Here is a 21,774-nt window from a genome sequence, read left to right as displayed (position 1 = left end):
TTTGGAGGAAGGTCAGTTCAGCCCCCTCTCTGCTCCCATTGGCTCCATCTGCACTAACTTCTCCTTCATCTGTCTTCTCGGCTTGGAGACGACACAGTTTGTTCCAGCACAAAAAAAAACGTGGTCGCCAAACTCGAGACTTTCCTCTCTTAGCAGATTATATTTGTCAGCCTGAATATAAACAAAAAAACAAAGAAAAGGACGAGTTAAAACAGCAGCGTTGTGAGGGGAAAGAAAGGTAGAAAGTGCCGAGCAGAGAAAGTAACTAGTGGACTTGTGGAAACTCTACTCCTCTCTGGGACTGTGCTGCTGTCAGCATGGTATGTCCACAACACATCGATGTTCTGCTTTATAACACTTTATTACCTGTATGAGCTCTTGTGTTTTTAATCTGCATGCTCTTATTGCTCACTTCTTTCTTTTGCTTTACTGTCTTTACTGTCTTTACTGTCTTTTCCTGGTTGTAAATGTGTGATTTATGCTGCATTAGGTTGTATACCGTTACTAGACTCCTTTGTTACTTGAGCAGTCATGAGGAGGCTTTAGGGCTGCCTCACTTTGGATAATCTCTGCTATGCAGCTGACTTTCTGTGCATTTGTTTTAACATAAATACCCCATGCTGCTCAATATGTTCAAAACCTGCACAACAACTGTCAGTGTGCCTGTATACATGAAAGCTATTGTGATAGACATTTGAAATAAAAAATAAAGATACTGTAGCTTCAGTAGTATAAAATCAAATTTAAAATGATTACTTTATATTTTGAGTTTTACAATTAGTTTAGTCCCCCTTCATGTTGAGGCACTGACTATAACTTTGACAACTATCCTACACATGGATTTGATGTGGATGTAAACAACCTCTAATTAAAGCTATTTTTTTATTTCTTATACTTTATTGCAGGAGTGGAGGAAATCAGGAGTTTTTTGCTTACATATGATGTTCATAATTATATAATTCCTAAAATGTTTATATATTTTATAGTGAAAAAGTAAAATTTATATATATACACTATTAAGGTGGAGGCTTCAAATTAGCCAAGTGGGTGTTTTGCCTCTTCCTGCACTGTATATTTTTTATTTTTTGTTATGTTTGTGTAGTCTTAATTTGTGCAAAATAAAAATAAATAAATAAAAAGCAGTAAATTAGACAAAACTAGAGAAATAAATGGCAGCACCTTAACAACACAATCCTTGTTTATTTTAAATCAAATGTGACACAACAATAATGTGCAACAACTGACTTGCAAATGTACAGTAAAACCCACTGTAGCCTATGTAGAGGGGGTTTCATAGTTGACTCAGATTATGCAATACTGTGTGTGTGTGTGTGTGTGTGTTTGTGGTGCGTGTGCGTGTGTGTTTGTATTGTGAGAAGCGTATCATATGTGTATTTGCTAATGTATACCTGTGCAGGGTGTTGGCACTTTTCTTTCAGATAAATGTATACTGGGATAGATTCCAGTCTTAAAACATGATGAGGCAGGTAGAGAAAGGGACTAAATAGACTTAGATGTGATGAATATCTCCGTGCATGTGGATTATAGCTGATAATATACTGTAGCTCCCGTTCTGCAGCTCCTTGGTGCAGTGTGCCACAACTGTGATTTATTTGATAGTAGCATGCCTTGTTAGTATTCTGCCTCTTTAAATCCTTTTGTATTTAATCCAGATTATAATTTTCTTAATTTTTGTGGTTGCACACGTGTTAATACACAGTCGTTTGTGTGATGTTTTGCACAATGCCGACATCAGCATTGCAATAGATCTCATTTGAAGTACTGACAGAACATTTTTAAAATTGACAAGACATTGCAGTTTTGACTCTTATTTTGGTATCTGAGCTTCACCCCGTAGCAGCTGGCTTGAAGATGTATGACAAGTTACCTGATGAGGGTGATGATGGTGTTTCATTTACTCTTGAGCCTTACTAGATCCTGAGTAGATTATCAATAAGATTCCTTTGCAAACATGACCTTGACATGTAAAATTGCATGCGTAAATGGGTCTTTATCCTGGCTGTTTATGGAAGGTTGCTTGGGATGACTGCAAACAGAAACACATGTGTGTCATGCTGTGTAAAGCATTCATCCACATGTGTGAACCCATAAAACAAAGTGTTTCACATCCTAAACATGTGTGACAATAATTTATTGTGCCACTTCATGGTTTTATATGCAAGCGGAGCTATCCTCTTCTATTTCTGAGTCATGATGAAACATGTTCAGTAATCTGTGTCTCTCATCTTAGATAACAGTACCTGTCCAACTAGATAAAGTCTATATCTGACTCCATTGAGCGAATAGAGAAATATAAATCTCTGTAGCTGTGTCGTAATCCAATACAGTCATGTAATAGATACTTTTGTTGAGCAGAGGTGTTTTAAATTAACTCAGTGGTCATTGCTGAGGTTGTAGTTAGTGCTATTGTTGTATAAAACTGCATTATATTGGTCCTCCCAGAACTGACAAACCCAACACTGTGTTAAATTTTCCTGCGTGGGCCGGAGTCGATGGTCCAATCCCCATGTCCACACTCACAGACTCACAGACTTTGAGACGCATTCCCGCAAAGTCCGTGAGGGTTTAGGGTTGTCCCACTGTCAAATCGTCAAATCCTTGAGGGCTCTCTCGCTGACATTTTAAGCCCTTTATGAACACTTTCTGTAAGTCTGCATTTCTGTCACACCACTCTTTCTCTCTCTCTTGCTTCACCACTCGCTTCCCTCGTACCCACACTCTACACACTGGCTCTGCTATTCTCCATATGACCTACGCTACTCTTACAACAGCTGGCTCTAGAGAGGGCCGTTTGTGTTTTCACGTCAGCCACCGTAGTTCTCCTACACACTTGGCACACGCGAGAGATTTAAATTGGTTGCAATCTGCAACCTCACGCTAGATGCCGTCAGATCTATACACACTGCACCTCTAAGAAAAATCTTAGTGTCATTCTGACTGTAGTTATTCAGAGTTTATCTGATGAAATGAATGTGTACTCAAAACACAGCAGCATGCCAGTTGCATTCAGTAACTGTATTTACGGTGTAAATACTGGGATTTAATATGACATAAGGGGGGTAACAATCTGGGAATTTATAAATAATTTACACCACTGTAGTTTTTTTTAATAATAATAATAACAGGTACCTATTCAGATATTATGGAGAATGGTATGGCAATTACTGGGCAACAAGGTTGGCATTTTGGAAGACTTTAAAGAGAACATCTGCTGTAAGCATTTTGAACTAAGCGATACCGAAGTCAGTCGAAGAAATTTTTGTTTAATTAATACAACACCATGATTAAACACATTATAAAGACATATTGGGGGTTTATTAACATGCTTATTCTCTTTTAGTGGATACCAGTTATGGTGTAAAATACCTTGACCTTGATTAATAAAAACACAGCTCCAATCTAACTATGTTTGCTCAATGTGCTTTTTAAAAAATCCCAACCCATTTCTATAAATATAAAAACAAAACAAATGTGTTTTTAGAGATTAGTTAGGCGTGCCTTTGAGTATTTACTATCACTGTTCACTGAGGACAGAAGTGCGGTTGCCTGTTTTCGACTGTACCCAGAGATAGACCCTGGCTGACCAATAGGCACAAATTTACAACCGCTCTGTGTGTGCATGTGTTAGTGTGTGTGTGCTGGGGGGAGGGGGCTGTGGGGATAATTTAAGGTTAGCCAAGTAAAGAAAAAGAGAGGAAAAGAAAAAATACAGCAGTTCTCTCGCAAAAGACTGTAGCAAGGCCCAGAACTGAAGAAAAGCATGCAGTTATTTTCCACTTCTTCTGAAGATGTGTTAAAAGTTAAAAGCATAGAGAGTCCTCTTTACAGGTTCAGAAAAAGTAGAAATAAACTTTTGCTTTAAAACAAATTACAGTTGTGTGTAAATTGGTTCAACAAGCTATAAAACAACCTGATACGGGCTTGCTGTGTTGTTGAGGATGCACTAAAATATCGTACATCTCAGTAAGAACTGTATCTGCAAAGGTTCATTTCAATAATAACTTTTAATGATAACTTGTTTTCACGGTTCTTAAAGGATGTTTTGTTTTTCTTAGAAAGGAAAGAGCTGCACCACCAAGGTTACTCACACATTTGATTGACTTTATCAGTTCACAATAGTAGTACCGAATCCGATTCAGATAACCTTGGTCAATCACTATCCAAGATTAGCTGACTCTGGAGGTAACTAGGGCTGCAACTAGCAATTATTTTCATCCATTTATGTATAATAGTCTGGTCCGCAAAGTCTGAAAATATTGAAAAATTACCTCTTCAAACCTCTTGCTATGTCTGTCTGACTAACAGTCCAAAGAAGCTGGAACTAGGGCTGGGCAATATGATGATATATATAATGATATACTGTATATCGTCAAAACGAACTACCAGAAAACATGCGATATGTTAATATTTATCATCATCGAGATAAAATTACCTACATCGTGATAGAAGATTTTGGCCTTATGTCCAACAAATAACCAGTTGTAGATATTTTTGCCCTATTACTGGCTTATCTATTAATCAGCTAAGTTTATTTAATATAGTTAAAATCAACTAATCAGCTCTTGAGGTAATATTGGATTGTGTTTGACACGTGACATCGCTACTACAACAAAAGCCTGTTATGTTCCCAGATAAATGGGTCCTCAAAATGTTGACATAAATTGTAATAGCCCTCTGCCTCCTGCCTTGTTACCAACTATGTCCCCCACATGGTGCACCCATGCAACTCAGCACCACCCACAGTGTGAACCAATGTACGCCTAACACCTCCCACTCCCACCCACACGACACCGAAGACTATCCCCCCTTCACCCAGAGATATGCCTTGTGGCTGCTTCTCTTCCCACTTCCCCTCCTCTCTATTTGTGTGACCATGCATATTTTTGTCACTCTCCCACACTCATTCTATGTATGTGTGTATGCATATTTCTGAAATCACCTGATGTATATGCCTGACCATGTGTTCTGACCAGCCACATACTTTTCTGGGTCATACACCTCCCTGTAATTTTCCATTCTCACCAGCTGATACCAGCAGTGGAGCAGCCAGGTCATGTTAAGCCAAATGTTAAGCCAGTTTGGATCTTTCCCACTCATCTGAGCTGAGTTGGCTGGTGAGAGTGTGTAGTTCAAGTGCAGTCTGATGATCTCAAGTTCTTTTGCATAGAGAGTTTTCTTATTTCTTAGAGATTGGGGTTTTCTGTGCCCTTTTTTTTTTTTTTTTTAAGTTAAATGGCAGAGAATTCAGATGATCTAATCACCTTTTTATTTGCATAAGCTTCACATAACAAGCCAAAGTAAATAACACAGAATAATTTATTCTTCGAAAATGTTGCCAAATATTGCACTCCTTCAGTAAACTTACTAGAGTCTACGTTTGATTTCATGAAATTGTTAAAGGGATATCTCAGGTGTTTTGAAGTGGGGTTGTCTGAGGTACTTATCCATAATCAGTGTATTACCTACAGTAGATAACGGTTGGCATGCCTCCAGGTTGGGGAAGCAGACAGGAGTTACTGCCCGGAAGCAAAGCAATGTACTGCTGTGGACGGGGACAGCAGCAAAATAAAAGAGAGGCTCACCTAAAAAAATCAATCAGTTTAAGTGTGCGCTATATTTAGAATATTTTCTCCGCTTTACCTTGCCATCAGACAGCCCTTTCCGACGGGGAAATGAAGCCATTATATCCATCTATGCTCTCACCAAAGCACCCAGATTTGCCTCGCAGAACAAAGGAGTTGCTGGTCTATCACTGCCTCTGTAGTTTGTTTGTGCTATCGTGGGACTTTTGGATCCGAACTGACCAAAGACTCACAGTAACACAAACAAACTTACCGATCGGGGCAGCCATAGACCAGCAACTCCCTTGTTCTGCGAGGTAAAAATTACAGTTTTCTTCAAAGGAGTCTGGTTGCTTTGGGGAGAACATAGAGCATACTGGCAAAAATATTCTAAATATAGCGTATTTTAGGTGGCTAAAATCCGTTTTGTTGCCGGCCCCATCCACAGTAGTACATTGCTTTGCTCCCGTGCTGGTACTCCTGTGTGCTTCTCCAAACTGGAGGTGTGCTGACCATCATCTACTGTAAGTAATACACTGACTATGGATAAGTACCTCATACAACCCCACTTCAAAACACCCAATCTATCCCTTTAAGGATTATAACTTTAAGATAAAATATTTGAGTTTTGTTTTGGAAACTCCACAGTATACAGACAGGATTTCAGAGTTTTTTCACAGAGTTTTTCCCACATGGAGCATATCCTCGTTGTTTATATATGAAATTGGAGTGCAGCATGAGTTACAGCACATATGTCTTACAATTATGTTTTCACGTGGCAGGTCAAGGGTGGAAACCACACATGTTCTCGTTCCCTCCTCTGGACTCAGTGGTCTTTAGTCAGTCTCCCAGACACTGTACACCTTTCATATTGCTATAGACTGTTGTGGTCCCTGATAAATGATAAGTTGGACTCACTCGTGGGTCTGCAGACGTGGTGAAGGCACTCAAACACATTCAGTGTTGCGTTTGGTGCATGTTTATGTTTATTTCAACTGTCCCATGTCAATAAGTCACTTTCTATCAACTGATTATCGGTGAAGTTTATCAGTCTTCTTCTTTGTTTATGTCAAGACGGAGAAGCCTCCACTGGACAGCAACGAGGACAGAGCCTGGCTGGGCGAGGGCCAGTCTGAAACTCAGCTCACAGCTGTGAACGGTGCAGATGGAGATGAGACATGTGATGCAGACAGACCAGCGTGGGACTCTAAGGTCCAGTATGTGTTGGCCCAGGTGGGGTTCAGTGTGGGCCTGGGGAACGTGTGGAGGTTCCCATACCTTTGCCACCAGAATGGAGGAGGTGAGTGTGTCAACTTTTTTTGAATGGGCATTTTGATGCATAAGACAAACTTGAGACAACACATAATAAAGAAAATGTGTTATAAATGAATGCCTTATTTTAAAATCTCCCTCCCCTCCTTCCAGGGGCCTTCATGCTGCTGTATGTTTTTCTTTTGGTGATTGTGGGAGTTCCACTTTTTTTCATGGAGTTGGCAGCCGGCCAGAGCATTCGTCAGGGCAGCATCGGTGTGTGGAAGCACATCTCCCCAAAGCTGGCAGGGATCGGTTACTCCAGCTGCATGGTGAGAGTTGAATTCATTTTTTTCTTTAACTTCTTTTTTTGTTCTGGGTTTGGGATTGTTCTGTTCATGTATGAATGGAAAGCTGCACTTTGGATTATTTGTTAGTTGGGGCAAATAAAAGCCAAAAGGGGGAAGCAATAAAATCCACTCTACATCCTGTATTATATTGTACAAATGTTTACACACACGTTTGCAAACTGATTACTCATAACTCACAGTATCAAGGTTAAAGCCTGCTGTGGTTCAGCAGGCTGTTTCATGTTTGGGTTTCAAACATAGGTCATAGGAATGAAAAGATTCATAAGCACATATGTCTAACTTGTCTCATTAAAAAGCGAGTGCATGTTCTACCTCATTTATCACCTCTCTGTAAACAACTTTCTTTTCATTACTAGTCACAGTGTATGTATACTTAAGAAAGGACGCTGATGACATCCGGCCATGCTGTAATGTGAGAGAGGTATTACGCTGTAGTGCTGGCAGTTTGTTGCGTAACACTTTTCTCTACAGACGAAACTCTGCAAACACAAAGTGGGCAAGAACTTTCTGTGCACACATGGCACACAGGCGTATACTTGTATGCTTAGACACCCATGTTTGTTTTTTTAAACTTTTTTCTTTTCCCAAAACGCCTCATTGCTCTGTTAGGAGATGTCAGTGTCACAATTCATTATTCATTATTCACTTTAAGCATACAAGTGTCAACAGGTTAATTATAACTTTTGGGTTGCAAATGCATTAAATAAAACAAAAAACATATCTGAGATTAGGTGTGCTGTTTTCCACTTGGAAAACAAGTTGCTGACCTTGAAAGAGCTTTTCACAAACTATTCAGGTCAGAACATGCTGTATCCTATTTCGCAAAGGACTTGCTCTGTAAATATTGATAATTTCATAATTCATAAGTAACTCATTCATGAACCCTTTCTTCTCCCATAGGTCTGTTTTTACGTGGCTCTTTACTACAATGTCATTATTGCATGGAGCCTGTTCTACATGGGTAATTCTTTTCAGTATCCCCTGCCGTGGGAACATTGTCCAATTGATGTGACCACCAATGACACAGGTACTGACATAACTGACAAGCAGTTAATCAAAATGAGGTGTCACGTACTGCAGATGCCAGTCTAAGGTTAATAATGTTACTTGTCCTCAATCAACAGTGAAAGAATGTGCCGGTTCTTCCCCAACGTCATATTTCTGGTTTCGGAAAGCCCTTAACATCACGAATTCCATCGACGAATCCGGCGAGCTTAACCCCATCATGACGGGCTGTTTATTGGCTGCTTGGGCAATTGTCTCCTTGGCTATGATCAAGGGCATCAAGTCATCTGCAAAGGTAAGTCAACCTCTTTTCTCCTTGTCACATTTATGCCTGTATCATTGTAAATGGAGGAGAGTGAAAGGGACATGAGAAGATGATACCAGTCTCACGTGTCCGGCAAATATAAGCGACAGCCAGCCCTTAGCACAAAGATTGGAAACAAGGGGAAACAGTTAGCCTGGCTCTGTCCAAAGCAGGGCTGTGTATTGGCAAGAATCTGGCGATACGACATGTATCATCATACAGGGGTTATGATTCAGTTTACCATAACCATAAGTGACACAAGAGGGTGGAGCTAAGTACAACTGAACGCTGAATAAGGCATTTTCAGGTGACCAAAAAGGTTATAATTAACTTTCATGAACTGAAAACACACTGTGAAAGGGTTAAAGTTGTAACACGAGAACACGGACAACTCCCAGACCGGACAACGCCGTGGTAGCAACCTGTCAATCACAAGGTAGCCACGACAGACGTGAGAGTGGCATCAATCTTTTCATCCAACTCTCCACCAGAAAGCAAATAAGCGTATTTACCCTAAATGTCAAACCATCCCTTGAAAATATTCTGGCACAGAAATCATCTCCCGTTTCTTTTTCCAAATCTTAGGTGATGTACTTTTCCTCAGTCTTTCCCTATGTGGTGCTCTTCATTTTCCTCATCAGAGGGGTGATGTTGGACGGTGCCATGGAAGGAATCAAATATATGTTTTATCCCAGAGTAAGTACAGATTTCATCATGTCTTTGATCATATTCATGTCTTGACTTTTATTTGTATCCAATGAAAACCAGATTAAAAATTTGAGTATTTAAATCTGATGTTTTCCAGGTTTTGTAGCCTTTACAATAATTTAGATTTAATGAAACATCATTTTGTGTAATTTTTCAGCTGGAAATCTGGGGTAGTGTGCAGGTGTGGCGCCAGGCGGCCACACAAGTGTTTTTTGCCCTGGGACTGGGCTATGGCTCCGTTATCGCGTATTCTTCCTACAATCCAGTCCACAACAACTGCCACAGGGACGCGCTGATGGTCTCCGGCATCAACTTCATGACGTCTGTGCTGGCCTCGCTCGTGGTATTCGTTGTGCTGGGTTTCCGTGCCAAGAACATTGTACTCCGCTGCATGGCTAAGTACGGACGTGTGCGACACCATCTACCACATTATTTCTATTGCTGCTGTAATAACTACTTTTCATACAAGTTTGTATATTTGCAAAATACTAAAAAGGAAAGTACTCTCCAAGACCATATCATCTAATTAACTTGTCATGGTCACAGAAAAATGCCCTTTTGCTTTATACTGTATACAGTATGTATCCTATTCAGGCATATTTGCAGTGGATTGTTAAATGTAAGAATTTAATTACTCAGCTTGTTGAAAAAAGTATTCAAGGCAAACACTTTCATGCATTGACTATCAGAGATTGATGAAATACAACAGTGTTATGCAGTAATTCCTGATCATTTGACATGTTCTTAATAAATATTCACAATTAACCCTAATATGGGAGTGGGTGGCTTTTCACAGCAGATATTGCCTATCTTATATTTTATCTTTTTACTCTAACCTCTTCCAGAAACCTTGGTCTTCTAAGCCTCATGTCGTCCCATGGATCTAACCAGCACTTGGGTGGCCTTGGTTGGATCAACATGACAGATCCCAGCTCTGTGTCTCTAGCTGAATACAGAGAGTGGTACAGTCACTACAGCTCCATGGTGGGTCCTAACATCACCGACTGCAGTCTGGAGGAGGAGATGAATAAGGTACCCTTGAGATATAATTTTAATTAACTTTCTTTATATGAGGGGTTATCAACAAAAAAGTCTTGCTTCACAAAGAGATACAAATTATAAAATTAAATATACAGTTAGAGGAATAAAAATAATCTCAGAAAACAATGAAACAAGCAACCCAAAGCATAAAGTTAAAACAATTTGACAAGACAACAATCATGTTGACGTTTTAAAGAAGGGTTAGTAAACCCGCACAGAGTATAAAATATCCAAACGTTTCCTCATCACAATTCCACGTTAGCTCATGTCTGTGCGACCGTCCTTTCAGAAAGTATAACTGAAGCTTTAGTAGTGGATGTCTAGTGAGGGACATTTAACAGGTGTTGATCGTAGTGGCTTTGTTGAAATGTACAGTATGGGTTAGAGTGTAAGAAAATATTGAGTATTGCTATATTATGTTTTGTGATACTGTATCAATTCTCAAAAACACTGTATCGTCTTTTAATTAATATTTTACATGCAAAGATGAACTCAGTCAATACTTTATTTCAGTTGCAAAGAGATGCGTCCCGTCAGCGTGTGTCCTCTCAAAGCAGTGCTGTGATGTTGGATGTTACAGGGACTATGATAAATGCAAACGCAGATCTCATTGTTCTGATTGCATAAAAAAATCTAAATCTTTTTACTTGCTTTGCTGACAGTACCACAATAAATCGCAATATATTGAATTGTAATCCCTGTATCATGAAATTTATCGTATCGCCAGATTATTGCCAACACACAGCCCTAGTATGGATGCACTAAATTGCATGAAATACCCACCCAACCCCAACATATCCAGTAATACGGAGCGGCCAGTGGTTTCAAATCAGGCCTGTTGTGCAGCACTAAGATGTGGTACCTTTTTCAAGAACATATTTTTGAGAGAGAGAGCGAAGGATCACCACAGGTTGCTTTATGATGGCTTGCTTATTCAAACATTTCAATAACAATAGTAAGAAGGTGTGGTGCTGAGGTTCCCAGGACCCCTGAGGAATCTGTGAGGTACCGTAAAATATCCCGCTGGCAGGAGGAAGAAAACATATGGGACACAGTATCTAGTAGGTCTCTCGGAGAGATGGAAGCAAGCTGAGATAGAGGAGTGAAAGCAGAAACTAAAGAAACAGAGGAAGGGGTACTAAAAGTCATCTCATCTGATAGTGTTTATTTTACTACAAAGATGACTCACCCCCTACTGCAGAGACTACTACAGCAGTGGCTCTGGTATCGGATTATATCTACAAATAGTGGTCCAAAAACTGACTTATAAGATAAGGGGTAATGTATTTGCATAGGATGTGCCACCTAACACTTGTTTGCAACATTTATAAAATGTTCAGATGTATTCCTTCTACATGTTCTGTCTTTGTATGAGCGCAGGGCATTGAAGGGACAGGCCTGGCATTCATAGCGTTCACTGAGGTGATGGCCCTTTTCCCAGCCAGCCCCTTCTGGTCCACACTGTTCTTCCTCATGCTTCTCAACCTGGGCCTCAGCACCATGTTTGGGACCATGCAGGGAATCCTCACACCTCTCATGGACAATTTTGGCCTGTTGGGACGCCACCGGACCCTCCTCACTGGTAACTCACACAAGTCAACACGAGATCACACAATGCTCTGTATTATAGGCACTTGTCCAGGGATATAAATGATTAAATTTATACAGTTAACCCTTTAATGTCCTCACTAAGAAAAAAAACTATGGACATTTTTTGTCTTTGCAATTTTATGTCCTTTGGACAATTATAACAACAATCAATGTTGATGTTTTTTTTTAACAGAACCCACTGTAATTATAGGCCTCTATAATTGAATAAATGATGAATAAACGGTTGAGATGACGCTTCATGGTAAAAGAAAAATACAAACCATGCACTGTTATTATGCTAGTAATAGGTTAGTATAAATATTTCATGTATTTATTCTTGATATTTACAGTAGGCTATTTAAAAACATCTCAGAAATAGTGAAATATCATACCGATATAATTTTTCATCAAATATATAATGGAATAACATTTAATATATGGTATTAACAAATGATATTAACAACAGTAAATGTTCATACGTTTTTTTTTATTTTATAAAAATTGTAAATATATTATTTTAGCATCACTACTTTTACCAGTAAGGACAATTCAGCCGTTTGGTAGAGTATGTTTATAGACAGTAAAAAAATCCTACATATTAAATTATTTCTGCATATATATTGTGGAATAACACTGAATGCATCATATTAACAAAAATAAATGATAAAAGTTTTTTTTTTGTAGAAAATAGTACAATTTAATTATCATTAGCTGTACTACCTTTTCCATAAAAAGACAGTTCAACCGTTTGGTTGAGCGTGTTTTTATGAAATTATTTACCCCTTATTAGAATATTTTTTTCTATCAAGTTACATAATTCTGTTCAATAAGACCTCTGAGACTTTGATGTGTTGAAAGAATATGCCTACCTTTGGAAATGAGAAAAGAGTCCTAGGCTTTTTAAAGACACAGTGACATCTAGTGGATTGAGTGCGTAAACTGAGTGGTAGAGATAATTCAATCAGGTTGAGTTCAACACCTTTTTCAATAGTGGAGCAGAACATTAAAGGGTTAAAATGTAAATATCCCTCCCTAGGCAGGACATTTTGGTGTCTGACTATGTATACATATAGGCCTGTCAGCATTTTCTTACTTTTTTTTAAGAATTCACTATTGCCTCTAAAGACTACAACAAATGTTTGCAGTTATGTAAAATGATTAAAGGTTCAGATAACTGATATTTTCTAACACCGTCTGCCCTCTTATTATTTTTTTCAGTGTCCAGCTGTGCTTTGGGGTTCTTAATAGGAATGCTGTTCACCCAGCGCTCAGGCAACTACTTTGTGACTATGTTTGACGACTACTCTGCGACTCTACCGTTAATCATCGTGGTAATCTTTGAAACTATCAGTGTGTCGTGGGTTTATGGGACAGACCGGTAAGAAACTTTCACTATTAAATCATTTCTGTCCTGTTTCATTGTCTTTTTGTTTCTTATTTTGAAAAGATGCATGTCATATAAATGTTTTCCATCTCTGCAGCTTCCTGGATGACATTGAAGTCATGCTCAAATGGCGCCCTCCAGCGGTGTACAAGTATCTCTGGAAATATGTTTGTCTGTTTGCGATGATTGGTCTTCTGGCTGCAAGTTTGCTGCGCATGGTCTTCAAAAGGCCCACATACACCGCCTGGAATCAAACCACGGTAAGATACCGGACTAAGGCTTTTTGTCCAACATCTAACCCCAATCTAAAAATCCTCTGTTATAGTTTACAATACATGTGACATACTCACCAAGATCTGTATATTGTTCTCCCAAATGCACTCAATAACTACAATGACAACAATTTCAAGCTGTTGAAGCATATGTTTTTGTATGATCAACTTAATATTTATTTATTGTATTTTCAATGTGTTTTGATGTTGTGATTATTTAATTCTTTTCATTTATAACTTTGCCTAAAGGAACAGTGTGTAACATTTCGGGGGATCTATTAACAGAAATTGAATATAATATTAATAACTACATTTTCATTAGTATATAATCACCTGAAACTAAGAATTGTTGTGTTTCCATTAGCTTAGAATGAGCCCTTCATACCTACATAGTACTACGAGTCCGCCATGTTACTACAGTAGCCCAGAACGGACAAACCAAACACTGGCTCTAGAGAGAGACTTTTGCATATTTACGTTACCTGAAGGGCACAGTAGTTCTCTGTTTCTTGTGAAACTTCGGTAACGTGAGCCGCAGAGTACAAAACTGTGGTACCACCAGCCAACATCTGACTTCTGTTGCTCTTAAAGTAGTGTTATTATGGTAAGGATGGCCTCTGAGCGAGGCGAACGGCGTTGCCACGGTTTTGAACTCGGCGGCTCACGTTACCGCACTCTTGGAAAGGGAGGAGTGAGTGGAGTTACTCAGTTGGTTGCAATCTGCAACCACTCCACTAGATGCTGCTAAATCCTACACACTGTACCTTTAACCTTTTCATATTTGTATCTATGGATATACTAATAACTGCTATAAAGACTCAGGAATAATTCTATCTTAACTTTGCAATTTTTTCATGGTCATAATAAAGTTATTTGTACTGTGTTAAAGATGGTTAACTCTTGAGCAATATCTCTTCCTCTCTCCAGGCCTCTGAGATGACTCTTGAGTACCCCGGCTGGGCTCTTGCTATGATTGTCATGCTGATAGTCTTTGCTACCCTGCCGGTACCTATTGGCTACATCCATTCCACGTTGAAAAACCGCAGGGCCCTTAACATTCACTCTGAGGAGGGAGGCGGCCAGGAGATGCACCGCGAGTTGTACACAAAGTGCAACTCCACTGAGCTGCTGGATTCCAACTCGCACCACCGAGTCCCCTCTGAGGAAGAGGAGGCTCCTCCCAGGACTGGCTTCCTGCCTTTGGGTGACGAACACTACCGGCTCCTGCCTCAGCAGGAAGATGAAGAAGATGACGAACAGGATACAGGGGTGTGAGCACGGCTGTGGGGGAATGAAGTGTTTTAGATGTTGAACCTCAGAGAGCGTACGAGCAACAACCCTGCAAGAGAGATTGCAAAGTGAAGGGAGGGCAGTCAGAAACAGAATTATTCTTAATCTGAGGAAGAGTCGTTGGGTTGCACTCATTCATCATATTCAGCAAGTTCTACATTGTTGACAAGCCTACAAGTTATTTTTAACTTTTATATTATTGAACGTACATTACCAGTCAAATTAATAGCTTTTTTTAGATTCTGTAGTTATGAAACTACAACTCCTCCTTGTAGCTCCCTCCATTCATTTTCTGAACCACTCACACTGTTCAGAAAATAAAAACACTCACAGATACATATAAAAGGAATAAGCTGCTATATTTGGTGAAACAAAAGAATTTACGGAAGGTTTTAGAGTACGAAGTTGACAAGCCACCAGCATGTCAAATACTTTTTCTGCCAGCCTTATTTCATGCGGGAGTCATAACTGAGTTCGCCGGTGAATTGAGGAAGACAGCGACAGACAAAAATATGCTTTATGAGTATTTTTTAGCTAAATGCCAAGTATGAATTTGCATGAAAACATTCTACCTTGAGCAACTGTGATGTGTGTGTGTGGATGTGTGTGTGTGGATGTTTGAACATTTCTGTTCATTTCTGTTGTGAATCAGTTTGGATGTGAAGTGAGAAATGTTAATATGTCAGTAAGATAAGTATTTTACATTATATGTGTATCCTTTTACCTCACAAGACCACAGCAATGTTTTTACACAAAGTGCTCAGTGTAGCAGTATTGTACTGTACTAGACGAGGACTTAAATAAACCTCTAGATGGCAGCAACCTGACTGGATGATGCCTTTTCTGTGATTTACACATCAACACTCAAACCTGAAGCTGTGGGAAATATTTGGTGTATTGGCTGTATTTTTCATACAGCTGAAAGCCCTTATAGAAGTTAAGTTTAACATTTGTGAGTGTGACATTGCTAAAGGGTTCAGTAGACAGAAGAGTAGTAAAGTTAGAGTAGCAATTCTAACTTTTAGCAATTAATGACATTTTTGTTGAGCAATGCTGATCAAATTTATAATAAACTTTATTTCTATAGAAGCTACAAGAAATGCAGCTCAAAGTGCTTAACAATAAAGACATTACATGCACCGTCATACATTGTATTCAAATCCCATGCATGCGCTTTTTACAGTATATGTGGGATTGAACATCATAAATCAACATATTTTGGCTGCAGACACCTGCAGCTTGATTTCTTTCAACACTAATATGATTGTGCAGATACATACGTGTTCAATTGTTTAAAAAATAAAAATAAAAAGGTTAAAATTGACAAAATGATAGTCTAGGTGTTCACCGTCAGCCATTCATTATAGGTCTATGATTTAGATTTTACGGGGTTGGCTGAACAAATCTTAGTTACAAAGAGAAATAAAATATCAGAGATTAAAAAAAGACTCACAAAAGACACACTTGGAAAGGAATGCCATCATTATTTATTCCATTTTAGCCAAAACAGGAAAAAAAAAACATCATCAAATGCACATTTGTTATCATTGCTATTTTGTTAGTTTGTGCCACAACCCAGTTGGGTTTTGTTTGCTTGCCTGTCAGTAAGTTGACCCTGTATTTTCATCTTTGACCGACTCAGCACTTTTATCAGGATGGTGGTAATTAATCAAAGGTTTACACTCGACACAAACGACTTGAATATTCAATATCATCCATATTCCCACGGTCCATATGTCTAATAAAGACCTTACAGTGCACTGTAAACAATTGCTGTTAATTTACAGCAGGATTTCAACAGTATTAACCTGTTATTGCTAAAAACAGTGCTTTACTGTTAATACAAAAGAAAACCTGTTAAATTACGCTCACAGGCCGTTTTTTAACTGAACTATAATGCATTCTTAAAAAAAACATCACTTTACTGCTGATCAACTGTCTAAAGTATCATCAGTAACAGTTTCATGCAGTATTTTTTTTAATTCTGGGACCTGATCTGCACATGCGAGGCTTGTACATTGTGCATGATTGTAAAATCAGTGAATTAGCTTTATTGTTCTTCACTCACATGTTGTTATGGTTTGCATTCTGTGCTTGTAGCCAGACAGACATTTTGGGAAAAGTGTTTTTTAAAATGTATTTTAATAGTGCATTAAAACAAATCAGTAAGATAATGTAAAAGAAAGGTGAAAAACAGCTATATAATGTATCTTTAAACAGTAAATTAACTGTAAAATACTGCGAAATTAATAAAAAAACAACCAGTTCAAACTGTATTTTTCATTAACAGTACAGAGCTGTAAATTTCAGCGACAGTATAATAATGTTAGTTTTACAGTAACATAAAGGCAACCCTGCTGCCAGTTCTTTAATGTTATTTTACTGGGACATTCTTAACAGTGTGGACCAGAAAGGTCAATACACCTGACCCATCTGAGAGCAAAGTGGATGCTGATGCAGGTAGGGAGGGATGAGAGAGAGAGAGAGAGAGAGAGAGGGATGAGAGAGAGGGACGGATTGAGAGGGAGGGAGAGAGAGGGAGGACTGGGCTTGTTCAGGCAGGACAGGAGGGCTTGCGGGACTTCATCACACCGGCCGGGTCAAGAAGCAGCAGAAGATGGAGATCCGACCAGACAGGATTAAGGCGGTCGCGGGCAAAACTCTCGGGAAAATTCACAGGTACACACCTATTTTAAACACCTATTTAACCAAATCAACCCGACTCCACCTCTCACTTTCCCCCGTTTTCACGCGTTTGCTGGTTCTGTTCTGCCTCTGCCTCAGCAGTTTCATCATGCTGCAGATTCACATCCTTTCTCCTCCAGACAGTAACTCTCTAGTGGAGGAAAAGTTTGTTCGATGTTGATTTGAACTAGAGGAAAAGAGGCGACTTTTGGGTTTAAGACACAAACATTAAAAGTGCAGCTTTGCACAGTGCAGATTGGACAGAAGTGGGTGAAAAATACTGCCTGTGATGGAGAAAATATTTTGGTTGTCTTTTCATAGATAGTTCATTTTTATTTGGGGGAAAAAACAAATTAGGACTAAACCCACCATACCAAAACCGAAGTCAAAGATGGGGATGTCATCTGGATTAAAGTGTGCAGTGAAAGTGCATAAAGAGAGACAAGAGGGAGGTTTTTTTTCTCTTTGTGGCTTTGTTGAACATATTTCCTCTAAAAATCCTGAATGATGCTTTTTCTTTTCTCTTGATCTCTTTGTTTTCTCGCCTGTTCGTTTTGCTCTTGTCAGATTTGGTCCAGCTCGAAGTGGATTAAGTGTATTAGTGTTTCAGAGGAGTGTGTAAGTGTGGTTACATAATGTTTCCGTGCGTTTTCTGAATGAGAGCTTTGATCAGATGGAACCAGTCCTTATCCATCTATCTATCTATCTATCTATCTATCTATCTATCTATCTATCTATCTATCTACTTTTGGTGTTTTTATTATTATTTTTCAATAAATTAGAATGATACCCTGTATATCTTTTAAAACATTTCACTAAGAAAAGTTACTTTTGTCTCACTTTAATCAATAAACCCTGAGATCTTAGACATTTCATTATTCATAAAATTTACCAAGGTAACTCATTTTTATGAAGCTTAATTTTGTATAACAAAGTCCATGCTGTATCCAGTTGATCAAAAAAAGAGACAAATAGGCCATAATAATAATCATTATAGTAATCTAAAGCTGAATTAGTCAGTTAATAGATAAATCAAGTAACAGAAACTTAATTGGCATTTGACAATGTTTTTTTTTTCATTTAGATTATATATTTATACAAACTTCCGACAGTTTTGTATCATGTGATAGAAAATACAATATATTTGGGTTGTGGACTGTTGCTTGGACAAAACAAGCAATTTGAAGATGTTATGGACAGTAGAAAATTGTGGAATTTTTTTTTATTGGACATTTTCTGAAATGATTGCAGCCCTGAAGTAATACAAGTAAATCTGTATCACCTCCAGCCTTTATATGATGCACACAGTCGCTCTTTGATACAGATAATGAAGAAGCTGACCTTCAGTTCATGTGTGGCTGTTTCATTTTTAAAGAAAAGATCAACATATGTCTGTGCAGTCTCTTATTAATTAATAAATGTGTTAAAGTGCCAGATACCTGTAAATAAATTGCATATCAATGCAACACAGATTGGTTGTTCTGACAATATTTCACTAAAAAAGGAGAGATTAAAGACGCTGATAGAACCTCATGCAATAACCATCGCTTTAAGCTTCCGCTCTCTCAGGATTTGAGGTAGCAACCAAACATATAAATCCCGTCCTGAAATAGCCTGTTTTTCAGTCCAGCTGTCGAGCCACGCAAATCCCTAAACTCTCCCCTCCCACTCTCTCCATCCCAGGCCATGTCACTTCCTCCAGCCACTCCCTCCTCCATCCTCCATCCGCCATCCTCCATCCATGCATCCATTGAGCCATTGAGGCACCAGATAACTTTCAGCCTATCGGGGTCTCCCAGATTAACAGACATGCAAATCTCAGGCTTTTTCTCACTTACTGGTCGTGAGCCATGCATGTGCACGGCCACAGCTGATGCTATGAGAGATGTGGTGTATAAGATTGGATCCAGATTGGTTTTAGTGGGCGTTTCTTCGGCTTAGCCAGTGAACTCTGATTTTATGTGGCCACAGTGTTAGGTGTTGACAACGGTTTCAAAAGAAAAAGTTATTATTTTGTTCAAATAGATGTGAAAAATGCATGTTTTGAGGCATGCATCTGCGTGCAAGTGTAAATATGTTGCATCCTGAACACAGGACATCCCTGCGCTGTGTGAATAGACTAGTGTGTCTGTGTGCAATCTCACCACCTCACAGACAAAATCCCTCCTGATGAAAGTAGCCAGGGGTTCATCTATTATTTAAACATTTTCTCCATCAGAATGCATCTCCTGTTTCTATATTAAACTCCACTAGGTAAGCATAAACTTCATCACTGTAAGGTCAAGTGCACTCTACATTCATACTCTCATTATCCCTTCTTTAAACAACTACAAAGTAATTCCTAAATATCATCTATTCATCTCCTCGTGCCAAGGAACTACTCCACAGCACTATACATGAAATCTAATCACACTACAACCGTCGTCTCATCACTTCTAATGGTATCCCGTTTTGCACCTAATAAAAATGCCATATACAGGTTTATTAAAAGACTTTTAAATGAATCAGACGTTTGTTTGCGTCTGCAGGATTGCATGGCCATACAAGAAGAGCTTGTGTTTAACTACACGCAAGGCTATACAGAATATAACAAGTAATCCATTTTTAATCCATTTTACTTGCGGTGGAGTGCTACATTTTCAGTTACCTCACACAGGGGTCTGAAAAGTGTTCTAAATAAAATATTCAAATGATGACATGAACCTACAGTAAGCCTATTTTTGTTTTACCATTCAGACTGGCACACTGCAAGAATTGCAGATGTTTTGGCATAATTTTGATTAATTATTGTAAATCGTAGTATTATATATTACACAATGTTCTTGACAGTCATTTATTTAAGTAATCCCAGAAACAGAGCAGCTTTGCTACTTGACTTCACTTCTCTGTGCATGTGCACAACCAGAGGGGTTTCCTGATGACTTAGGGGTTTGTATCACATTTTTTTAAACTTGTGTAATTTAATATTGCAGTTAAAGGTAGGGTCGGTAATCTTCAGAAACTAGCAAAAGAACGATAGATTTTTAAAATGATCCAACGGAAAAACCCAGCACTCTTTTCCAATGAAAGTAGCTAGCAGCACTGGCTCCAAGAGTCCCTAAATCTAGAGAGAAAGTCGCCAAGTCAGCATCATTGACAGCCCGTCGCTTCAGGCCTCCTTCCAAAGCCACTCCGCCAAAATTATCATTATGAATGTGAACGGCAAACATGGCTATTGTTAGTACTCACAGCTGTCAAGCTAGCAGCTTGTGGAGGACTCTGGTGACGCGCAAAGAGTGCACGGGCAGAGTGTGCGCAGGTAGACAGGTAGGCCGTCCAATCATCACATTCTGGCCAAATGAAATGATTGGACGGGTTTATTAAAGTCCTGCCATGGCTACATACACCCAATCTTTTTCCTTTTCTCTGTCAGAGCATTTGATTTATTGATTGCTGTCAGGATGTGATGAGAATTTCAACAAATATAACAAAAATACCAGTGTAAGTACTAACCCGTATGCCTTAACTTAGTCATTTTTGCACTATACACTGTAGGTGGTAGCCAGAGGTAAATATTTTCATAATGAAAGAAAAAAAAAAACAAGTTTGATGTAAAGTCAGATCCATTTTAAGATTTGACTACTTTACATCAGTCCAGGGATTGTGATGATTGCAGTATAATCATTATGATTATGACAATGGCAGTCATAATGTTAAAGCTATTGGACTGGTTGTCATTGTGGTTGAGGCAGAAAATCACAACTCTCCTGGGATGCTTCTGGAGACTTAAAGACTATGAAAAGACACCAAAATACTTGAGACAGCTTGTCAGCTTGTGTTCTCTATCTTGATCTTTTTGTCTTTCTGTCTGTCAATGCCAGTGCGTCACTCTCTCTACCTGTATTGTTGCAGACGATACATGCAGACAGGTTTTTTGAAGGGTCCCGTCCTCATGATGATGGATGTGTCTGAGCTGTGTAGTTTGGAAAGTCAGCTGCAGCCGCTCAACATGCCCGGTTATTGGCAGTGATGCTGGTTGTATCCATGATGTCAGTAATGCTTCATTATTTTATATTTACGTGCTTCCATGCATAATTTGGTTTGAGCAGTGGGCTACCTCCGGGTCTGGGAAGTGAAGCCAATGCAGATTGTGCCTTAAACTTGCATTCTTTCTAACAGCCAGCAGGGGGCGACTCCTCTGGTTGCAAAAAGAAGTCTGATTGTATAGAAGTCTATGAGAAAATGGCCCTACTTCTCACTTGATTTATTACCTCAGTAAACATTGTAAACATGAGTTTATGGTCTCAATCAC

At 38.9% G+C, this 21,774-nt stretch overlaps 2 protein-coding genes across 3 annotated transcripts in view; both read left to right on the top strand.

Annotated features, from left to right (window-relative positions):
- The first annotated feature begins 57 nt into the window (after positions 1-57).
- On the top strand, positions 58-15,625 carry slc6a16a (solute carrier family 6 member 16a). Its single transcript, XM_037791329.1, has 12 exons — positions 58-320; positions 6,657-6,882; positions 7,008-7,165; positions 8,105-8,231; positions 8,329-8,504; positions 9,099-9,209; positions 9,379-9,620; positions 10,067-10,253; positions 11,643-11,844; positions 13,071-13,230; positions 13,334-13,496; positions 14,436-15,625. Exons 1-12 carry the CDS (start codon positions 318-320, stop codon positions 14,781-14,783), a joined length of 2,103 nt encoding a protein of 700 aa, XP_037647257.1. The 5' UTR covers positions 58-317; the 3' UTR covers positions 14,784-15,625.
- A 1,709-nt stretch (positions 15,626-17,334) lies between these two features.
- The window catches only part of slc17a7a (solute carrier family 17 member 7a), a 38,224-nt gene continuing 33,784 nt past the window's right edge, over positions 17,335-21,774 (top strand). The window contains exon 1 of one of the 2 annotated variants that reach the window (XM_037791330.1): positions 17,335-17,477. In XM_037791330.1, coding sequence (XP_037647258.1) covers positions 17,416-17,477 — 62 coding nt within the window. In that variant the 5' untranslated portion in view covers positions 17,335-17,415. The remainder of the gene's footprint in view (positions 17,478-21,774) is intronic. The other variant, XR_005209773.1, reaches the window with a different exon arrangement.

Source organism: Sebastes umbrosus, chromosome 14, assembly GCF_015220745.1.
Source record: "Sebastes umbrosus isolate fSebUmb1 chromosome 14, fSebUmb1.pri, whole genome shotgun sequence".
Taxonomy (NCBI): domain Eukaryota; kingdom Metazoa; phylum Chordata; class Actinopteri; order Perciformes; family Sebastidae; genus Sebastes; species Sebastes umbrosus.
Note: the sequence above shows the minus strand (reverse complement) of the source record. Positions and strands in the feature narration are given on the sequence as shown.

What these genes read in the sequence shown, in the direction of transcription:
- slc6a16a (XM_037791329.1), top strand. An exon ending in TGTGACCACCAATGACACAG is followed by an intron (nt 8,232 to 8,328) that starts GTACTGACATAA and finishes CTCAATCAACAG; the next exon opens with TGAAAGAATGTGCCGGTTCT. An exon ending in AATATATGTTTTATCCCAGA is followed by an intron (nt 9,210 to 9,378) that starts GTAAGTACAGAT and finishes GTAATTTTTCAG; the next exon opens with CTGGAAATCTGGGGTAGTGT.